This window comes from Eurosta solidaginis, chromosome 4 (assembly GCF_040869045.1).
Source record: "Eurosta solidaginis isolate ZX-2024a chromosome 4, ASM4086904v1, whole genome shotgun sequence".
Classification (NCBI taxonomy): Eukaryota; Metazoa; Arthropoda; class Insecta; order Diptera; family Tephritidae; genus Eurosta; species Eurosta solidaginis.
Window position 1 is genome coordinate 50870684 of NC_090322.1, and position 14544 is coordinate 50885227.

A 14544-nucleotide genomic window follows, 5' to 3' on the forward strand; every position below is an offset into this window, starting at 1 on the left:
ATCCTATCGAACCAAAACTTATAAAAAAGTGTAATGTCACCCCACCCTAAAAAAAAAAATTATATATAGCTTCTCCAACCCACTCTTCAACCTCACATACCCGTGTTGAATCCTGTTTCCTTAGCAGCCGAGGCTTTGGCGACCACAAGTTCCTTATGGAACTACGGGGTGGGGGACGGTATGGCCTAAAAGATACTTAAATCGTTCTCGAGTTGATCGGCTTAAACATTAATGGTGCATGTTACCGGAACGTATCGGATCTATATCCGGGAAAGGACCTTCAACATAGATAATACTCTCCAAAACCTTCGGGGAGGTTCTTTATCGCTACAACAGCAACAACTACAACAAGCAACGCAAGCACTATCCGTTGTACCTTTGCGTTTTGCACTAAACTGCCTTTGATGGATGGGCATTTAAGCTGAATTAATTTGTGGGTGCACATTTCGAACATAGCAAAGCCACACAAAAGGTTGTGGGAACGTCTAACCGGCATGGAAATTACAATAACAAAAAAAAAAATAATAATAATAAATCATCTAGATTCGAAATTGAAATTAAAGAAAACTGAAATCTTTTATGTGCCAAGCGAAGCGTTAACCCAAACAAAACGAGTACATGATATGAATAATTAAATTAGTGAGCGCACAAACGAGCGAAGGCGAAACAAAACTGAGCTTTGGTAGCCCAAGTGGTGGCATCCAATGATTGTTGCTTTTAGAGGGAAGGCAGTAATGTAAAAGATGTTACATAATACAAATACAGCAACTTGCTACGCCACGCCGTAACTATTTTTATTGGTTAATAAGCTAAATAAATTGAATTCAAACTACTTCGAGCGTAAAATATAAAACAATGAAAACCAAATAAGGTCACATTAGTTTTAATAAATTCATATTAACTAAAATTTGAGATACCTTGTTGACCTCTTGGTAATGAAAAGTGAAAATTGGGCAACACTTGGAATAAAATTTGGAAAACATATGCACCATTAGGCGAATATTTTTGATATTATTAAGTTCCTACATGGCGTCTGCTTATAGTTAAGAAGTTGACGCAGTTAAGGAGCCAATTACGAGTTGTTGCTGTAGCAGTGCTTCACACTATCCAATAGGTGCGACCACTCACTCACTCACTCATCAATATCCTCTAACGGGAGTCTGGGGAAACTTGCAGTTTCAACAGGGCTGGTCCAGAGAGACAAGGGTGATAGAAGCGTTGAGTCCAGATGGCAATTGAAAAGATGATTGGGGTTATGTGGGGACACATTACAAGCGGGAAATACATTGGGTATGTCGGCGTTGATTCTGGATAAGTAAGATTTTAACCTATTACGTTATCCTGATCGAAGTTGAGCTAGAGTGGCGCGCGTATTCCTGGGGAGGTTGCTCTCCCCAACTGGTATTTGCCTTTAAGAACGGGATTCACCGGCAAATCCCTGGCATTGTAGTCGAACGACTTTTTGTCGATGTCTCCGCCTCTGGGAGTCAGTGCCTCTTCAATTAGATGTCTGTTGGGACGTCTAGGTTTCTGGATATTCAGCAGGAACTGTAAACAAACAGCGTTTCATTTCTCCCCTTTATGGGGAATATTCTCGTATCACCGTGTAGATGATATCCCGGAGATATATGAAGACATCCATCCCATCGCAGAGTTGAGGGCGGTGTTTTGAAAAGCCTGCAGTTTCCTTCAGTGTTTTTCTTTAAGGCTCGGCGACCATATTAGGGACGCGTAGCAAGCGCCCAGCTAATTTCTTTATAAGTTGTTATGATTGTTTCTTTCTCTGTCCAAAGTGCTGCCGGCAAGGACTTAGGAATTCTGTTACGGCTCTGGACTATAAGTACAATTGCGGGTGGATGCTCGTCAATATGTAGGTCCTGATCGAACGTTGGGGAGTGTTATCGATGTGATGCTCCTTTGCCGGATACAGATCCGGTACGCTCCGGTAACACAGCACCATTAAAGTGCTAGCCCGACCATCTCGGGAACGATTTATGTGGCCGCATTAAACCTTCAGGCCATCCCTCCCTTCCCAACCCCAAGTTCCATGAGGAGCTTGGGGTCGCCAGATCCTCGTCTGTTAGTGAAACGCCGTGGATAGGTGAGGTTGACAATTGGGTTTGGAGAAGCTATATATTGCGCTGGAAACCTGAAGGGTTGCGCTACACAGCCCCTCGAATCTGGTATTTTAGTCGCCTCTTACGACAGGCATACCTACCGCGGGTAAATTCTGACCCCCTAACCCGATGGGGGGCTTTTAATGTTATGTTCCCGAACCGTGTGTTGAAGGCGCTTAGCGCGGTGTAGTGTTATGTAATTTTCCGAAGCCATGCGGATGATTAGTAAGTCGCAGGGCTACTGGCGATAGGAGAGATATGAGTCTCCCATTTAGCTTGTTTTACAGGCACTAGTAGCGTTATCACCCTCGACAATTTTCAGTTTTCAGGGATAACGAAAGTGGGCGGGACAGATTGAAGACAGCGTCAAATATTTTAGTCTCTTATGGCTAAGGTTTTTAAGCATCGGGATTGCCACTCCCGTTCGGGCCTACTGCTTTAGATGGTTTAGCATGTTTGATGCCATCTTCAATCTCTTCGGCGGTGATCGTAAAAGGGGGCGTACTTTGTTTATGTTTATGTGCGTGTCTGTTGGCCAGCCGACTAAGCGGATTTCAATGACCTTGCGGAAGCATATTCCCCTTGACGGACATCAGTCCAGATTGGAAGGGCAACGAAAAGGTCATCTATGAATGCTGAATATTTTCTCCACTTTCCATTTTTAAAGTTGATGAAAGTGAGTTTCTAAGATGTTGTTCGCAGCAGCAATCAGTTTAACTACGAAATTGAACCATATAAACATTTATAGTAACACTCATTTCTCCTACTGGGACTCCACTTTAAAATGTAACAGTAGAATCATACGATTTTTGTTTACTTGTACATGCCAATTCCTTACTGTAAAATCTCAATTGTTGATACTCTACAAATATGTATTTTCTTTAATGTGCCTTCTGCGCCTTGCATTTGTTGTTATTTAATTTATCTAACCTAACTGTCGGAGTAGGGGTTTCTGTCTGCTTTTTGACTGCAATTGGATACTGGCAAACAATGTTAAAACACTTCTACTTTGGCATTTGATAATAAAGCAATTATACTGAACGCTCATCGGTCTGTTCTTTTTTACTGTCGTTATAACTTCGCAACAGGATTAAGAAACTACTTAGTCCTACGAAAACATTTGGTGACCCCGACGTGATCAAAAAAATAAATTCTCGTGTTTCGTTCTCGCATGCCAAGTAGAAGCGAGTTTAATTATTTGATTTTATATATATTTTTCGCGGCTTTGTTCATCACAATCATCGCGCAGTACACCATAGACCACACAATCATTCTCGCATATGTGCATTCGGTACACGCAAATATACAAAAGCGCATTTTGTCCGCAGTGATAGAAAAGGCTTACTACTATCAATAAATAATTACTTCGACCTCGAAAAATGCTAAAAAAGGGAAATCCGCCGACGACAGCGTCAGCTTAGAGAGTGAGATCTCATTTTATAAAAGGGAAAGTTTATCATTTCAACGTCAGCTGGATGCACTCAACAACTTTCTCACAATAGAGGAGCTGAAACAGTTAAATGAAGCAGATCTGTCCGCACGGCAAAAATATGCAGAACGAGTACTGGCAAATTTTGAAAAGGCGCGTTCGGCACTCAAGCGTATGGACAGGAGAGAATTTGACTCCGACGCCGACGAAAACTTTTCAAAAACTTACCTTGAAGTTGAAGCAAAATTGAGTCGCAGTTTGAATTCAACACGCAAGGCCAGTAGTGCTCACTCATCAACTATGAGACAAACTCCCTGGGATGAGGCTGCAACGCAACACGTACCACGCCGATCCAGATTACCTGAGCTTAAAATTCCAGTTTTTAATGGCGCTTATCTTGATTGGCCATCGTTCTACAGCACCTTTTCTTCAGCAATCGACAAGGACATGGAAATGTCTAAATTGGAAAAAATTCAGTACTTGATCACAAGTCTCGAAGGAGCAGCCTTAGACACCATTCGCTCGCTGGAGCCAAGCGAAGAAAATTATGATAAAGCGTTATGTTTGTTGAAATCTCGATTCGATAACAAATTGCTTCTTTTTCAGGCACACATCAAAGCTATTTTCGGGCTAGAATGTGAAGAAATAGGCAAACCAAGTGGACTGCGAAAGTTAAGCGATCAAGTGAATTCGCACCTTCGAGCGCTACAAACACGGCAAGTAACGAGGAAATCTATAATGGACTTCTTATTCATATCATTACCAGCAAGTTACCGCCACAAACGCACGAAAAATGGGAGGAAAATTTATCCGCACAAAAACTTCCGACTTGGGCCGATATGTCTATGTTTCTGGAAAAACGATGTCGCATGGCGGAGAATTTGGAAAATGCTGCGGTCATTCAAGGGCATAGTAAACAGGTGGGAAAAAATATTATTCAATCCAAATCTAAAGCAAGTGTACTTGTCACGGCCGCTAGTGGAAAATCCACATCACTTTGTAATTTGTGCGAATCGAAAAACCATTTTATCACTGGCTGTATTCGATTCTTAAATCTTTCCCCGAAGTTGCGCTATAAGGAAGCTAAGAAATTTAATCTGTGCTTAAATTGCCTTCGTAAAGGGCACGCGGTAAAGCAATGTAGATCTGGCAACTGTAGACATTGCCAAGGAAAGCATAACTCTTTATTACATTTAAACAGCATTGAGCCAGCGGCCGCTTCGGTTGCACCAGACACAACCAGTCGTCCACTATCGTCACAGTCATCAGCAGTAACCTCACTAGCTGCAAGCCTTCTCACCTTATTCCACGAAAATTGTGCCTGGCAATTCTGTGCTATTAGCAACGGCCATCATTTTCGTAAAAAATCGTGCTGGTACACTAGTTTCTTGTCGAGCGATTTTAGACTCTGCGTCGCAGCTAAATTTCGTCACAACACGGCTGGCAAATCAACTTCAACTTCGTTCTCGCTATTCACCTGTTGCAGTCTCCGGCATAGGAGAAACGAGTATCGTTGCCAACAAATGTGTTGATATTTTTGCCCAAGCACAACATGGCCAGTTTTCAGCCTCCTTCGCAGCAATAGTTACCGCTAGCATAACTGACTATCAACCGAACTTTGATATCAATATAGAGGCTTGGAATATACCCAAAAACATTACTTTAGCTGACCCGATGTTCTTCAAGGCAAGTCGTATTGACCTTTTGATTGGTGCTGAATTGTTCTATGACCTAATTTGCGTCGGCCAAGTTAGGGTTGCTGAACATTTGCCAACGTTACAAAAAACCAAGTTAGGCTGGGTGGTCTCTGGAGGCATATCGCACTCTAACAATCGATCAACAACTCTTTCGGCTTTCCGGATTTCAATACCCCAGGAATACAATAACGACGAACTTGCAAACATTGTCCAACGCTTTTGGGAAGTCGAATGTTGTTTCGACTCCACTCCAGTTCCAGCTAATGATAACGATTTTTGTGAGCAACATTTCGTCGAAAATTTCGTTCGTCTGCCATCAGGAGCTTACTCAGTTAAGTTGCCACCAAAATCAAGTTTCGATGCTCTTGGAGAGTCATATGACTTGGCTCTACGTAGATTTAAGGCATTGGAGAGAAAGCTTAAAAAGGATGAGCCTACAAAGCGCTTATATTCGGCTTTTATGAAGGAATATAAGGATCTTGGTCACATGTCGTTGGCAATATTGGAAGCAGAAACCAACCTATTTTTTACCACACCATTGCGTCCGTAAATATGATAGTACCACAACTAAACTTCGTGTAGTCTTCGATGGTTCCGCTAAAACAACCTTAGGGAACTCTTTGAATGACTTGTTGCTGCCAGGGCCATCCATTCAACCGACACTTTTTAATACGCTTCTTCGTTTCAGGTTATCGAAAGTTGCATTATGTGGCGATATATGCAAGATGTACCGTTGTGTCAAGGTAGGCAGCCCTGACAACCAGTTGCAATGTATTCTTTGGCGAGACGACCCTTCAAAAGAAATCGAAATTTATAAGTTGGATACTGTCACATACGGAACAAGGCCAGCTGCGTTTTTGGCTGTTCGAGCCATGCACCAACTCACTTATGACGAAGAGCAATCGTACCCTATCGGTGCAAAAACTGCGACGAGATTTTTACGTGGACGATTAGATATCGGGCGGCGAAACAATAGAAGAGGTCATACAAATGAAGCAAGAAGTAAAACAACTGCTCCGACGAGGAAACTTTCCAATTCGTAAATGGTGTTCGAATGAATCTTGCATTCTACAAGATGAAGACAAACGTGACTGCGAGCAACTTTTAAAATTTCATGATGGTACTGACGTCACAAAGGCACTTGGTCTCGTGTGGGACCCCACCTCTGACAATTTTCTTTTTAACTTCACTCCAACCTTCAACTCCGGTAAAACTACAAAGCGTTCTGTTCTTTCGGTCATAGCCCGTTTTTACGACCCACTTGGGTTAATTTCACCAGTTATCACAAGGTTGAGGATTTTTATGCAAACATTGTGTAAAGAAAAGTTGGCATGGGACGGAAGCTTGCCGCAGTTGTTGCATACAACTTGGATGACATTGTGTGGTCAAATGTCGGTCGTTAGTAGCCTGTAATTTCCACGCTACGTACTCGCTCCAAAGGCCCACATACAAATTCATGCATTTTGTGATGCTAGTTTAGCCGCTTACGGTGCTTGCATCTATACTCGCGTTGATTATCAAGGCTACATTAAAACACAGCTATTATGCTCCAAGTCCAGAGTAGCACCCTTGAAATCACTTACCATTTCGAAACTCGAATTGTCAGCCGCATTGCTGTTAGCAGAAGTGGTTGCAAGTATTTTGGAAAACGGGCAGCTAACATGCGATTGTCATTGTTGGTCAGACTCAATGATTGTTTTGTCCTGGATTCAGTCCACAGCTGGTAACTTTAATGTTTTTGTAGCAAATAGAGTGGCACTAATACAATCACTAACATCTGGCATGACGTGGCATCATGTTCCTACTGACATCAATCCGGCAGATATACTTTCTCGTGGTTGCGCTCCACAGGAGCTGCTACTCAACGACCTTTGGGCAAACGGGCCTCCATTTCTTCAACTTGATTCTTCGCTGTTGCCCGAAAGTAAGGAATTTTTGTCTAACCTTCCGGAAAGAAGACGCTGCACCTTAGTTTCGGCCAGTCAAGTTGATGAAACATTCGGTTGCAAGTTCCAAAATTCATTCGGCAAGTTAAAGCGAGTATTTGTATATATATATAAATTCTGTCATTTCAGAAGAAATCGTACTTCATTGCCAACTAGTTTGCTTACTGTCCAAGACATAAAAGCTGGTAATGGTTGCTGATAAGGCATATTCAGCAAGTGCACTTTGCCTCAGAATATAAAGCCCTGAAAGAAAATAAGCAGTTGTCTTCGTCTAGTAAGCTGCTGTCACTTAACCCATTCATTGATGATTTTGGTTCACTCCGCGTTGGAGGACGACTTCACAACTCAAATTTGGATTTCGAGGCCAAGCATCCGCTTCTGCTACCCAAGCAGCATCCAGTAACTAATGCCATCATAGAAGATTTTCATCACAAGCTGCTTCACGCTGGACCCCAAAGCTTATTAGCAGCAATCCGTCAACAATTTTGGCCTATTGGCGGACGCAAAACAGTAGCTAAGGTCGTCAACAAATGCTTAAACTGCTACCGTCTTAAACCTATTGTACAACAACAAGTCATGAGTAACCTTCCGGAAGATCGCGTGAGGCCATCGAGAACATTCTATACAACCGGAATCGATTACTGTGGACCATTCCATTACAAAAACTTTGTGCGAAATCGTCAGCCTGTCAAATGCTACATATGTATCCTCGTCTGTTTTGCGACGAAGGTCACACACCTTGAAGTGGTACAAGATCTTTCAACGCCATCGTTCATCGCTGCTCTCAAACGTTTCATTAGCATCAGAGGCAAGCCGAGGACAATTTGGTCTGACAACGCTACAAATTTTGTTGGTGCAAAAAACGGCCTGGAAGAGCTACGAAGATTGTTTCTAAATGAAGCCCACATCAATACCGTGGCAGTGACTTGCACAGAAAATGAAATAGATTGGAAGTTCATACCACCTCGCTCGCCACATTTTGGCGGTTTGTGGGAGTCTGCCGTCAAGTCAGCAAAACTACATTTCTATCGCACCGTTGGCACTTACATTTTGACCTTCGATGAGCTTCGCACATTGGTATGTGAAATTTCTTCTATACTAAATTCCCGTCCTCTTTGTCCAATTACAGAAAGCCCCGACGATCTGGATGTTCTCACACCAGCGCACTTTCTAATCGGTGGTCCATTTATAGCTATCAACGAGCCTTTGGTTACGCATTTGGACATAAGTCGCTTGAGCCGATGGCAGCGAATTTGTCAAATGCAGCAAATCTTTTGGAAAAAATGGAGTACCTCTTATTTATCGTTACTACAAGAAAGGTTTAAGTGGCAGACATTCACTCCTAATTTACAACAAGGCGCTATGGTAATTTTAAAGGAAGACAACTTGCCGCCCTTAAAATGGAAATTGGGCCGAGTCGAAAGAACGTTCAGCGGTAATGACGGACATGTTAGAGCGGCAATAATTCGAACAGCAAATGGACTGGTAAAAAGAGCAATAACAAAGATTGCTGTGCTTCCGGTTGAGACCGGTCCGGTTGAAAGCCAAGGTCTTCCAACGGGGGGAGTATGTTCGCAGCAGCAAACAGTTTAACTACGAAATTGAACCATATAAACATTTATAGTAACACTCATTTCTCCTACTGGGACTCCACTTTAAAATGTAACAGTAGAATCATACGATTTTTGTTTACTTGTACATGCCAATTCCTTACTGTAAAATCTCAATTGTTGATACTACAAATATGTATTTTCTTTAATGTGCCTTCTGCGCCTTGCATTTGTTGTTATTTAATTTATCTAACCTAACTGTCGAAGTAGGGGTTTCTGTCTGCTTTTTGACTGCAATTGGATACTGGCAAACAATGTTCAAAACACTTCTACTTTGGCATTTGATAATAAAGCAATTATACTGAACGCTCATCGGTCTGTTCTTTTTTACTGTCGTTATAACTTCGCAACAGGATTAAGAAACTACTTAGTCCTACTGAAATCGGCTGATCGTTCAAGGGAAAGGGTGTAGGAGATTATATGCAAATGTTACCATCGCATGCCAGCTGACGCAGTTTACAAGTCCTGCGCTTACGATGGAGATGCATCCTCGTTTATTGTGCACAACGCCGTTTCCTCTATTTGATCTGCCTACATCTCACCTCTACTGTCTGTTTGTAAATCAGAATGCCACAGATCGTGGTAATCATTAAAATCGCCGAGAATAATGCGATTTTTACTAGAAGGCCACCTATATCAGGGCAATACCCACTAGGGTAGCAGGTGACAGAAGGGATGTAGACGTCTATGATTTCTATATATAGGTCTATTGTGCCCTCATACTCTTCACAGCACCTCATCCAAGCCAAGCTCCCTGAGGAAATCCAGGATGGTGCTGACTTCTGCAATGCAGGCAGACGCCAGGCTTTGGTAACTTTTACTTAATAGAAAATTTTCTTGTTAATACAATTTTTATTTATATTATATATTTGCATGGAAGACTAGCGCATTTCGATTACTTTCATCGAAAACTAGCACGATTGAAACATGCTACTAGTTCAGTCAAACAAAGCAAACGGACTGTGCTAGTTTTCTAACGTAACTTGTTAGTCTTCCATGGGAATTTGAAACGTGCTAGTTTTTGTTGAAAGCGACGATATGTACTTTGCAATATGTGACTCGGTCTATGAAAAGGTGGCTTATGACTAAAAAAAAAAAAGAAGAGCACAAACGTCCTGAAGAAATGCATTGTTTATCTTTAACAGCTGTTTCTCGCAATTTCTTTTTCAGATATAAAAATTAAAATAAGTGTTTGTTTTACTCACCTCTTCAGTTGGTTTATCTACATTGTTAACGGGCTTTTTACGTTTTGGTGTAGCTTCATCCTCAGAATCACTGGACGATGAATCCACTTTGGCCAACTTTTCCTTCGCTTTTGTTAATTCGCCACCTGTGGACAAAAAATGCTTTATAGGCTCACAAGGCTTTGTAACGCCAGTAAGAGTATCAATCTATTATATAACCTTCTAATGTGATTTTAGAGATGCAGGTAATCAAGTAGCAATCAACTAACGGAGGTAATTGCAATATCTGAAACTCCTTGTGGGCAGGGCTGGCCTTTTCTTAAGGCAAGGTATATGACGGCAAGTTATTATTATTGTTATTGATGTGCGGCACTATAGATAAAAACCCTCCTGATTGTCGGGTCCGTTTGCCTATATTTCTACATTTCATTCTATACTACTTTGCCTAGCCGACTACCTCTATTTTGTATTTTGTTTCTGATATCGGTAGGTTCCCAAATTCAACGCAAAAATATCTACTTATTATATAGAAAGCTACTTGAAAGTGTGAAAACGTGAAAGTAGCCAAAAATTGGGGCAGAATCTCGGTGTCATCTAATCGTTTGACAAGTGGATAAATTATTTTACCATTTTGGATCAGCACTTACAATTTAGGTGCTGCACACAAAAAGGGGTCAAGGGTCGATGTTTTTGCGTAAAACAGCTCAGGAATAATATGTACAGTTTTATACCCACACCAATTTTTTTTTTTATATCTAAGTACGAAACTGACTTCATGACATTGCAAAATGTTAAGCTCTGTTAGTTTTTTGCTTAGTTCTTAGAAAAAACAAACATGTGAATACTCATACCCATATAAGCTACATATGTAAAAGTTCCCGATTTCGCTGAAACTTTTTATTAATTTTATATTTACACTTTCTTACATAGGAAGTGGGGCGCACAAAAATTTCATTAACGTACAACTGTTGTTTCTATGTTATGTGCAAAAGGGTAACATCTGTTCCCAATTTATTTCCCCAAAAATGTGAAAAATGGATTTTGTCAATGTATATTGGAGAGATTATAAATACTACAACAACAAAAATGTCATATCACCTTAAATGTTTAAAACACGAAAATCTCTAAACGGAATTTTCAAAGATGTTTCTCTTTGCACGCAACTCCTCTATTATTACTGCACCCAAAATCCATTCCAAAATAGTATATGGTACCGAAATGGTAGCCGGCTCCAAAAAGGTATCTGGCAGCTATTTTTGACTTTAAAAAACACCTGCTAAAAAGTAGCAACCGGTTCCAAAAATTATACGGTAACGGAATAGTAACCGGTTTTAAAAAGGAGACGGACCCGAAATAGTAGCCGGTTACATAAAAGTACCCGATGCCAAAAAAGTAGCAGCTTCCAAAATAGAAATATACTTCAAAAGTACCCGCTTTCAAACATGTAAATCTATCTAGATATAAATACGCCACACGCAAGTTTTTCAACTCCTTTTTTGGACACACTGTTTGGCCGATTTCGACGAAATATGCACAAATCTGTACGAAATAGTGTTTTTCGGTGCATAGGAATAACCGGTATATAGAGGGCGTGGTATCTATACATATAGACCAATATATGAAATAAAAATAGTTAACAAAAACCAAAAAAACACGATTTTAAAGCGCTTCAAAATAAAAAGTTAAAAATAAGAATGAAAATTTTAAATTCAGAGTAAAAATCATGCGGTTCTTGATATGTCTTTGTATTATGATATCAAATGTTACAATTATTCAATTTGCAACTATTTATAAGTTCGAAACCATATTTATTATTTAGTTCTTGTTTTTGTGCTGGTCTAAATTCATTAAAAATATGGTTATAGCCTTTTTCCCGACATAGTCACATGGTCCAATGGAAATTTCCTAAATGGCCGCTACACCAAATTCTGAAGTCACGAAGTTGACCTTATTACCACTTTATATGTCCATAAACTAAATTGGCCTTATGTTCGTTGATTTAATGTCATCCTGTCGTGTTTAAAGATTCAATTGACCTTATGGCACTTTTGAGTGGTCAATTCACCTTATGTTCGTTGACCTTATGTCACCCCGGCATTAAATTATTGCATTGTCATTGGCCGCTGTGGTGTGGTGGTAGCGTGCCCTCCTACCACTCCGAAGATCCTGGGTTCACTTCCCGGGCAAAGCAACATCAAAAATTTAGTAACAAGTTTTTTTCAATTAAAAAGTCTTTCCAAGCGGGGTCGCCCCTCGGCAGTGATTTGGCAAACACTCCGAGTGTATTTCTGCCATTAAAAGTTTCTCAGTGAAAACTCATATGTCTTGCAGATGCCGTTCGGAGTCGGTATAAAACAAGTAGGTACCGTCGCGCCAATTTGTAGGAAAAAATAAAAAGGAGCACGACGCAAATTGGAAGAAAAGCTCGGCCTAAAATGTTTTCGGAGGTTATCGTGCCTTGTATTTATTTATTATTCATTGGTCCTGGATACATGTGTAAAGTTTCGGCTGACCTTAATGCCATAGAAGTGTTCAGGGGGTCAATTAGCCTTATTTCCGTTGATTTTAAGTCACCTCACCATCAAATTATTTTATTGTCAAAGTTAAAATTGACCTTATGGCCATTCGAAGTGGTCATAAAGTCATTTTATCCTTATGTTCGTTGACCTTGTCAACCCACCATCAAATTATTGCATTGTCATCGGTCTTTGATAAGTGTACAAAGATTGAATTAAAGCAGTCCGTTAAAAAGGGGTCAATATGGAGTCCAAAGGAGTCGGTTACATACAAACAAACATACAAATATTATGTCAGTGAAGAAAATTGGGAAGAGTCCAAAAAGTAGGTGTAGTACCTCCCATACAACTCTTTCTTTCCATATCACATTTCTCTTGAACCGCTTAAGTCATCCTAACTAAACTCGGCATAGCTGCCAATATTGTAAATGTGCAAACGTAATCACAAAGGTATTTCAATTTCATTTTGGTTTAGCCCATTCGCATGGTTCAGCTTATTTTAATAAGTTATTCGCCGATTTCAAGAATTATGCACCATCAGTTCAAACCGCTGAAATATCAATAACGATACATCGACAAAACAGCTACGCCAGGAAGTGAAATTTGGATTGCAGATACCCAACATAAACACCGTGTCGTTGGAAGATTAGAATTTGTGGAAAGGAAATGTGCCCAATAACTTTAATCTTTATTTGCAATATTACTTTTCTAATTATGATAATCTTTATATAAATCCGGTGTAGTTAAAGTTACTTGGACATCCTCACGTAAGTAATAACGCTCATAGTAATAGAGCGACGGTAAAATACTCCGTGCAACGTATACGTAAAATGCCATCCTGCGTCACATGTCTAGAAGTCTCTACATAAGCTTTAATTTTTATCTTATCATAGCAGACCCGGCAGACGTTGTTCTGCCCTAAATTTGGTCTATCTGCATACATTTTAATAAGCTTTTTCCGTCGAACTCTGCCCTCGCCCCTCTACACTTTTTCCTAACCTTTGTATTCACTCCTTCCTCCGTATTTTTCGCTTCATCTATCTCCATCTTCGTCTCATTCTATCTCTTTCTCAGTCTCCATCTCCTTCTCTCTTTTCTCTTCTCTCAAGTTTTTCCCATCTTCTTCATATCTTATTACCAGTCCCAGAGGGTGGTATGTATTTTGTTCCAGTCCCATTCCGAGTCTCAGTCCCAGTTCCACTCCGAGTCTCAGTATCAGTCTTAGTCCCAGTCCTAGTCCTAATCCCAGTCCCAGTCCGTCTCTCGGCTACTTTACGGAAAAAGTATCGTAAATACTAATATAGGCAAATTTATATACCAAATTTCAGGCAAATCGAAGAGGTCGTATGTAAATAGGTATGTGGGTATTATTAATTCATGTCTTTATTTCGGAATATCACAACTAAAATTACTTTCAAGCTCTCAGCAACAGCTTTCATTTGATATCCATAATACACACACATTCTAGGGGTATCCGGGTCCACGTTTTGGCCTATATAGTCACCCAGCGGTGTAAAACTTACTTTGTACTAAAGCACACATCAACCGCTTCAATTTGATACCCATAATGTAAAAACACATTCTAGGTGCATCCGCGTCCACGTTTGGCCTATATCTCGAGACCCTAGTCACCCAGTGGTATGAAAATTACCCTCTACTAAAGCACTCATCCACAGCTTTCATTTGTTATCCATATTCTATAAACACATTCTAGGGGTACCCGGGTCCACGTTTAAGCCTATATCTCGAGACCCTAATCACCCATGGGTATGAAAATTACCCTCTACTAAAGCTCTCATCAACAGCTTTCATTTGATATCCATATCCTATAAACACATTCTAGGGGTACCCGGGTCCACGTTTTGGACTATATCTCGAGACCCTAGTCACCAATAGTGTAGCATTCACTCATTAAGTTATTCATTCATTTGTACAAACATATATTTCAACCCGTTTTGGAATGTCTTAAAATATATTGACTCTTGCATACATATTCATACAATTGTACATACGTATTTTTGGCTCGCTTTGGTACGGCATGAGAT

The 14544-nt window shown here is 40.4% G+C and overlaps 1 protein-coding gene across 1 annotated transcript in view; it reads right to left on the bottom strand.

Moving 5' to 3' along the window:
- Positions 1–14544, bottom strand: part of Cbp80 (Nuclear cap-binding protein subunit 1) — a 56870-nt gene that overhangs the window by 2764 nt on the left and 39562 nt on the right. The window contains exon 6 of the mRNA XM_067781515.1: positions 10005–10129. Coding sequence (XP_067637616.1) covers positions 10005–10129 — 125 coding nt within the window. The remainder of the gene's footprint in view (positions 1–10004; positions 10130–14544) is intronic.